The sequence below is a fragment of the Populus alba genome, chromosome 17 (genome assembly GCF_005239225.2).
Source record: "Populus alba chromosome 17, ASM523922v2, whole genome shotgun sequence".
NCBI classification, from domain to species: domain Eukaryota; kingdom Viridiplantae; phylum Streptophyta; class Magnoliopsida; order Malpighiales; family Salicaceae; genus Populus; species Populus alba.
Window position 1 is genome coordinate 20,839,696 of NC_133300.1, and position 8,570 is coordinate 20,848,265.

General features: G+C 33.3%; 1 protein-coding gene across 1 annotated transcript; it reads left to right on the forward strand.

The window, feature by feature from the left end:
* Positions 1–496: 496 nt before the first annotated feature.
* LOC118037129 (proteinaceous RNase P 1, chloroplastic/mitochondrial) lies at positions 497–5,165 on the forward strand. The gene is made up of 6 exons (XM_035043023.2): positions 497–2,041; positions 2,418–2,507; positions 2,607–2,788; positions 3,699–3,819; positions 4,305–4,373; positions 4,474–5,165. Exons 1-6 carry the CDS (start codon positions 866–868, stop codon positions 4,570–4,572), a joined length of 1,737 nt encoding a protein of 578 aa, XP_034898914.1. The 5' UTR covers positions 497–865; the 3' UTR covers positions 4,573–5,165.
* Positions 5,166–8,570: the final 3,405 nt, after the last annotated feature.

An 8,570-nucleotide genomic window follows, 5' to 3' on the forward strand; every position in this document is an offset into this window, starting at 1 on the left:
GACATAGAATAAAAGGGTGACTAATTTAGTGAGAGAACACATGAAACAAAATACCGATTCTAAATGAGAGTTCCACTTCGATTTTAAGGATAGGATGATGTAGTCCATGGGGCCATATTCAAAAGGGAGATCAATGGACTGAGTATATTAGTATAAAGTACTAAAAAAGAACTCATAAAGAATGAACTCTTATATTATCTATATCTTATAATTTAGTACCTATATTTTATAAAACTAGCTTCCCTAATTTAATTTTTTCTATTTGAGATCCTGTATATTTTAATGTTCAAAAAAATAAAAAAAACTATTTTTTCTGTGCAAAAGATTTCCCAAGAAATTACATTTGCCATTAAATTCATATAATATATTTACAGAAAAAAACAAAACCTTTTGGGTCAAATTATTAAAAGAAAAGGAATAAACCCATCATTCCATAACCCATAACCCATAACCCATAGGGACTAAACATGGGCCAAAACCCACAAAACCCACATTGTTTGCCCTTCTGGGTTATCACCCGGATCCGGATTCATCCAATTACCGCCTTCTTCTCCTCCACCAAACCCCCAGTCTTAGGGTTTTGGCTATGTCCCTCCAAAGTCAAGGATTTCAAAGAACCCCAAAACCTCAAGGTTTTCTCTTTCTCTCAAATCACTGACTTTCTGATTCTGTATTGCATCAAAATTGAAACTTTAATGTTTTTTCTGCTAAAAAATGGAGAAACTTTGGCTGCTAAAAATGTTTTTTTATATATAATTTTTTTGTTAATTTCATGTAGTTTTTTATTTCTAATTTAGTATATAATTATTATTGCTTGTTAGTTAGGAAAAGAATTTGAAAGAGGAATTATCAGTATCTGTTAGAAATGCTGCTCTGTAGAAGAAGCACTATTTTTGTTCCTTCTTTTATTGCAAAAACCTCACCAAATCTTTTTTCTTACTTTACTAAGAAAACCCATGCTCTTTCATTGTTTAAGAACAGCCCAATTCGTTGTAATTACAGTTATTTATTTGGAAAACCCATAAAAGATTCGAACTTTTTTGGTGCACATGATTTGTTTGTGAATAAAAAAGCTAAATTTTGCAACTTGGCAATCTCCGGGACATCGCGGAGAAATGAGAAAGCTGTTGGTGGTAATGTAATGTCTTTAAGGGAGAAAAAGAAAGCACGACGAGAGGCACCGGAGGGAGTGCTTAAGTTTAAGCTAAATGCGTGTTCAAAGCGTGGTGATGTTGTTGAAGGGCTTAGGTTGTATGATGAGGCGAGGAAAAATGGGGTTGAGCTTAATCAACACCATTATAATGTGTTGCTTTATCTGTGCTCTCAAAATGGAGGTGAAAATGTAAGTGATTTGAGAAAACAGGGTTTCGAGATATTTCAGCAGATGATTATCGATAAAGTTCCTCCCAATGAGGCTACGTTTACAAATGCAGCAAGGTTGGCTTCTGCAATGGAAGATCCTGAAATGGCTTTTGATTTGGTTAAGCAAATGAAGGGTTTTGGTATTCTGCCGAAGTTGAGGTCTTATGGTCCGCCGTTGTTTGGGTTTTGTAAGACAGGGATGGCTGATAAAGCTTATGAAGTTGATGCACATATGATTGAATATGGGGTTGTGGCTGAAGAACCTGAGCTTTCTGCTCTTCTGAAAGTTAGTGCTGATGTAAACAATGCTGACAAGGTGTATGAGTTGCTGCATCGGTTGCGAACCTCTGTAAGGCAGGCCACAGAGTCAACTGTAGGGATTATTGAAGATTGGTTTAAGTGCAAACATGCTGCAAAAACTGGGAAGGAGAATTGGGATGTGAGCAAGGTGAAGGAAGGAGTTGCGAGAGGAGGAGGAGGTTGGCATGGACAAGGGTGGTTAGGATGTGGGCAGTGGAGAGTGGTCAGGACTCAAATGGACAAGGAGGGTGTTTGTGGTTCTTGTGGTGAGAGGCTTGCTTGTATTGATATTGATCCAAGAGAGACGGAGAACTTTGCTATCTCATTATCTAAGTTGGCTTTGGGAAGAGACGTTAAGGCTGATTTTATTCGGTTCCAGGTGCGAGACAATCCCTTCTGTAACATAATAAGGGTCACTAAATAATTGATCAATTTAAAGCTCTTGGTTTCTCTGTCGCCACTGCTTGAGCATGTAAAAGAGTCTCCATATGAGAACTTTAATCAAAATATGCTCAACATTATGAGAATTTGTTGGATGGGTCTATGTGATCATTGGTATATCACTAGTTTGTTTATGATCGTATTCTTCTTCCCATCAAAATCTCAAATCTCAACATGCTCCATAACTTTTTGGTCACTGAATTTTTAATGAATAAAAAATGGTAGATTCCGCCTTGTCTGTATGCTTAAGGCTAATAACACATAAAATAATTGCCAACAAGCTATTAACTGACTTACGTAATGAACTGATTCAGGATTGGCTTCAGCGGCATGGTCCATTTGATGCAGTTGTAGATGGAGCTAATTTGAGTCTTATCAATCAACAGACTTTCAGCTTCTCCCAGGTAAGTTGCCTGTTGAGTAACTCTTATGAGATTACACTTCTTAATATCTTTATAGCAAGAAATGCTGATGGGACGCTGAATGCTTCTTTTGAATTGTAGCTTAATTCTGTTGTACATCGATTACACGACATGAGTCCATCCAAGAAATTGCCACTCGTTATTTTGCATAAAAGTCGTGTAACTGGCGGTCCAGCTCAGAGTCCTTATAATAAGAAGTTGTTAGAGAGGTGGAAAAATTCTGGTGCACTTTATGTTACTCCGGCTGGTTCCAATGATGATTGGTGAGTGTGCATTTCATGAAATATATGACTGTTGTATTCATACGAACTTGCCCTGTTTTGCAAGTTCTTTGCTATGAAGTTTACAATGAAGACAGTCTAAATCCCAAAATCATAAATAAGTGCACTCCAGTCGCTGTACAAGTAATTGCTCCTAAAAGCTTCCACAAAATTATACCAACTGTAGCAAAACAAAATCATATTTTATCTCATAACACATGTCTCAGTGCTATGTGATTGGTTAAAAGTCTTGCATAACTCTCCATCCAAAAATATTGAAGGTCTACACTTATGGCACAGTACCAGAAGTTCTTGCAATTCTTCTCTTTCAAAACTCTCAACTAACTAACAACGTGTTAGAATTACCATTGGATGTCCAATTTGGTTGCTGGAAAAAGAAAAGTAACGCTCAATGTTTTCAGGACCAAAAAGCAGGAAATTGCCTTGATGTGTGAGGATCTAAGAGAATTACTCTTTCAACGTTACATACAAGATGAATAAATTTTTATCCAGTGTTATTTTAATTTAGGATTCCCTGCAAGCTAATCACTTTTATTGATTGGATTACCAAAGGATCAAATTTTTGCATTAATTCAAATTGTTCTAGAGGTGACCTTTGGGCCTGTCGTAACAAGTGGAGTTGCTGGTTCTGCTGCATGCCATAGGTTTTGGGAGTAGGAAAGATACCGACCTCTTATGTATGCTATGATTTCAGTTATTTGGTATTTGAGTACAAACGCTAGAATCTTTGCAAACCATCATCTTTTTAAACAATTGTTATGGCCTTGTATGATAGAACTTGCTAAGTGTCACAACCAAATGCTAAGGTGCATCCTAGCAATCTACGTGGTTGTTGTTTGGCACTTTCTCCTTTATAATTCCTTTGCTGTATTTGTGCCATGTTTATTTACAGGTACTGGTTATATGCTGCTGTTTGCTATAAGTGTTTGTTGGTGACAAATGATGAAATGAGGGACCACTTGTTTCAGTTGCTAGGGACTTCCTTTTTTCCAAGATGGAAGGAAAAGCATCAGGTATTTCAACTCTTTCAGATGCATGTGGTGTATATATATGTTTTATGTTGTGTTGGTTCACAGATTTACAAAACTAAGCTTTTCTCTGATTGAGAAGTAGGTGAAACCTCCTTGTTTTGCTTTTTCTTGAGCGTTTTCTAAACTATGTACTTTCTGGTGATACGTCCATGATGTTGTACATTTATGGGCTTCCAAGTTTTGCTCTGAATTCATTGATCTTATACACTCTTTGCCTAAGAGCATTTTTACCTCACATTGCTTAAGGGCTCCTGTATATCATATGATCTAATAGCTGTCTTACATTGCATGAAATAACATTTCAGAATGTGCCAAAGTTTTCTTGGAGTGTCCAGTTTAAACTCACCCAAGAATGTGATTAATCGAATTTCATAAATAAAAAATGCATTCCACTATATTCAGTATTAGAAGAAATTGATAATGCCATGTATTATATGGGAACTCATCTTTCTTGGAAATATTTGCAGGTTCGACTCTCAGTATCGCGATCTGGAATTGCTTTGCAGATGCCTCCCCCTTACTCAATTGTTATTCAGGTGCGATGTTCAACCATGAGTATGCATTCATGCTAATCTTTTTCATCATTATATGGGGGCTTTCAAGAGATTTTGGTGTATGATGGTTTTGTAAACGCAGGAGTCAGAAAATGGCAGTTGGCATGTTCCGACAACCACAAATGATGATCTTGAGACCCCAAGGCAGTGGTTATGTGCCACCCGACCCATCAAATCATGATTCATGGCTATGTTCAACAGGGATGGGTTACATCCAACGTATGCTGGCAAGTATTCTTGCATGAACGAGCATGTGTACGAGGAATGAATCGAAGAGATTCATAATATCCATTTCTACTGTGCTGTATTTTTCAAATAGTAATCATACCTCAGAGAATTAAAGAGTCATTTTTCAACTTACCATTTTCTTCTGTGAAAGTTATAGCTTCCCCTGTGTAATAGTTGGAAAATGAGAAAACAGTTTGTTCAATGAATCAATGAGCAGCTGCCCATCAGATTATGTTTGTTTTCCACTTTCCAATTTTTCGCCAGTTTGTGGAAGTTATTAGGCAGCTAGAATTTGTTCTGAAGATCATTTCAATTTCACTAGTATTATATATAGAATAGCATAGTTATAAAACTTGGCACTGTCAGGTGATCCATTAACTTAAAACCTAACTCAAGCTAGGTTTTCTGTAAAATTGGAATGGATGTTGAGCAGTGGGACTTGGCTGAACAACACAATTAACTCTAAATAGAGAAAGCATTTTGCTTATGGATCAAAAGAAAGATGGGTTGTTAAGTAAATTCATAAGTCACTATATGATTATTTTTTATAAAATCAAAAATAATAATTTATACTATAATTTTGGTTTAGTTGGGTTTGACTAGAAAAATGTTTTTTCTATTTTAAAATGAAACTTGATCTAGGTTAAATTTTACATCATAGTTTTCCGAGTTAACCTAACTTATGGGTTAAATAACTATATTGTAAGCAAACTAACCAATAACCCTTGACAAGCAAATAACAAAAAACATTCATCAGCTCAGGGAGATAAAAACACATTCATGAGTGAAATTGCAAGTATCAAGAGACAGGAGTAATGATTGGAATAAATATATCAATGGACTACATTTACTGCAATGACTCATGTGCCTTCCATTCCCCAATTTTTCCCATATATGTTCAAATATATCCATGAGCTTTCATTTCCACTCCAACACCATCCAAGGAGCGCAGCAGCATGAGTTTCAGGACCATCATCAACAAGCTCCCCATCAACATGCTATCATAGATTTAATCCAAGGTACTTCCGAAGGATTTAACCTTTGCCTTTAGATGCTCTTCTTCTCTGTTTGCTCAGCTATGATATCTATCTGTCAAGTGTTTGAGGTGCTTTCTGTACAATTTTCTGTGTAGATAATGTGGATACCCTCTCATCATTTGGGACGTCATTGGCGGCTTGGCATAACCTAAGCCTTGTCTGAATTGCATGAGCTAAAGCCCATGCAACAGATGAACCTTGGAAAAAAAGGAGGGAGTTATCTTTAAAGAAAAAAACTAATTACACTAACTGTAATAACCTGAGGAAGAGAAGAAATGTTCTTGCTTCTGGTGATTTCATAGATTGCAATTGTTTAGATTAAATTGCTTGAAGAAAGGAAGATGTTGTTTTTAAGGATTAAGTCCTTTGTCATTAAAACTAAAATGAACAATCTTCTTGCAAATCATTCCTTAGGATTCCAACAACTTACTTACATTTTCTTTGAAAATCTAGGAATTAAGAAAACAAGACTAAAAATCTCTAATTAAAATACTAGAACTAAGCTATAGAATAGAGTAACAACTAAGCAAGACCATAGTTAAACGAAGCTGAAAAAACTAAAGAGAAGAAGGCAAAGAGCTATTGCAAGTTATGAAGAACATGTCCCATTCAACTCTTTTTTATACTTAGAAAACTAAATTGTTCAAGAAGAAAAAAGTTATTGTTCAAACTATTTATTAATGGTCTGACTAAATAAAAATAGATTGATAAAATATTAATTTTTTATAAGTTAAAAAATCATTTACAGCTAATTCACACCCAAACTCAAGCACATGCCCAAACCTAGGATAGAAACCGGAGGCTATTTCACTCTTCCTTTTCTTTTGTTATTTCACTCACTTTTCTTTTTTTTTTTTCTTTTCTTCTTGATTTTTTTATTTCCCTTTTTTTCCATTTTAATTTTTAGTCGCAATTTTTTTTATTTTGTTTTATTTTTGAAAGCTTGATGTCAAAATTAAAATACTCCTAAGTCATAATTTAAAAAAAATTGACCGAATTATTATATTTATGAAAAATTGACCGGATTGTGCTTTTTTTATATATATATATATATATATATATATATATATATATATATATATATATATATATATATATATATATATATATATATATTGAAAAACAAAGTTTGGATACCGGGGGGGTTAAATTGGGTTACAACAGCTTTGTTGGAATCTAGTAGTAATAAATATTGTAAGTAGATAAAGCCATCGGAATTAGTAATTGTAAATAAAATTTACAGCATGTTATTAGAGGCTCACTCTAAAGTATTAGAAATATTTTATTAAGAATTAGACTGATTATCCCTTCTTCTTATTTGGCAGCGTCAATAGATTCCGGCAAAATTCCACTAGTCACTGTCAAAAATCTATTTTTGTTATCCATCACACACACACACACACAATACAAACAAAAAACATATGTAAAGACACTACCATCAATAAATATTAATTAAATAATATATCTATATTTAAATTAAAATATTTATTTGTTAAAGTACTTTAAATAATGAAGTTTTTTTTTGTTATCAATGATAAATTATTTATTCTTAAAATTTTATTGTTCATCTCTTGATGCAAAAATTGTTTACAATGCACATTCCATGATTTAAATAATACTACTTTAGTTAAATGCATTTCTAAACAAGGTTTTTTAAATCAAAATAAATAAATTTAATAACCTCTCAATAAAACCAATCTAAGCTCTAGGTTTGGGAGGAATATAAAAACTTTAAAAATATGGAGAAAAACATTAAAAATTTAAGTTAAAAAAGAGTATCTAAAATCAAGAAAAACTTTATCTTGAACTTTTTATTCACCATCCCTTTTTTTATAGTTGATTTTGGAAGCTAAAAATTTGAGGAATTAATTATGATATTAATCACATTAATTTTCACATTATCAACTTTTGATTAATGACAAAACCTATTCATGCTTTGTTAAAAAAAATACTAAAAAAACTAATTAAATTATTTCTTTCATGGGTGGACAAAACAGTGGGTTGGACTAGAAGAAATAATTCTTTGCGGATGAAATCCAAACCTATAATTTGTATGCTCTAGTTTTTAAAAAACATAAATGTGCATATCAACGTATAAAAGTAGAATAACTTACAATACTTGTTTACACAAAATAAATTTGAATAAGTCAATCTTTTGACTTCAAAATAATTTATTGTTTTATTTATGGTGCTAGCAGTGTGATTGTAATAATTTATTGTTTAATCTTTCATTTGGTACATAGCTTAGCAATCAGCTTCCCATTAAAATTATGAGCATTATCAGTTACTAATCTTATTGGTAAGCTATAACAAAAAATCAAATCCTTTTCAATGATTTTTTTTATTATTTTCTATGTCACATGGGCATAAGAATTGACCTCTATCCGTTTAGTGAAGTAGTGGGTGGTCATGAAAATGAATTCATGCTCATTGTTAGCTTTTGGATTGATTGGTTTTGTGACATCCAAACCCCATGTATCAAAAGGCCAAGTCAAGGTCATATCAAACAGTAATGTCGGGGGTACATTTATTTTATCACCATATATTTGACACTTATAATACTTTCTGATATAGTTTGCACAATTTCTCTCCATGGTCAACTAGAAATATCCAAATCTTGGCATTTATCTTGCCATCGTATGGCCATTGGTCTGGGTGGCACAGATTCCCTTGTGTACCTTCTTCATGGCTTGCTCAATTTTATTTTCATTCAAACATCTAAATAGAATCTCATAAAATGACCTCTTATATATGATTTCTCTGTCCAAGTAAAGTTTCATAGTCATTCTTCTCAAAGTCTTCTTATATATTTTAGAAGCCTTTTAAGGATATTCTTGGTGCTGGAGAAACCTTAATTGACTTCAAACTTTTGATTTTTCTTGTAATTTTACCAATGATTTCAATCAATTGACTT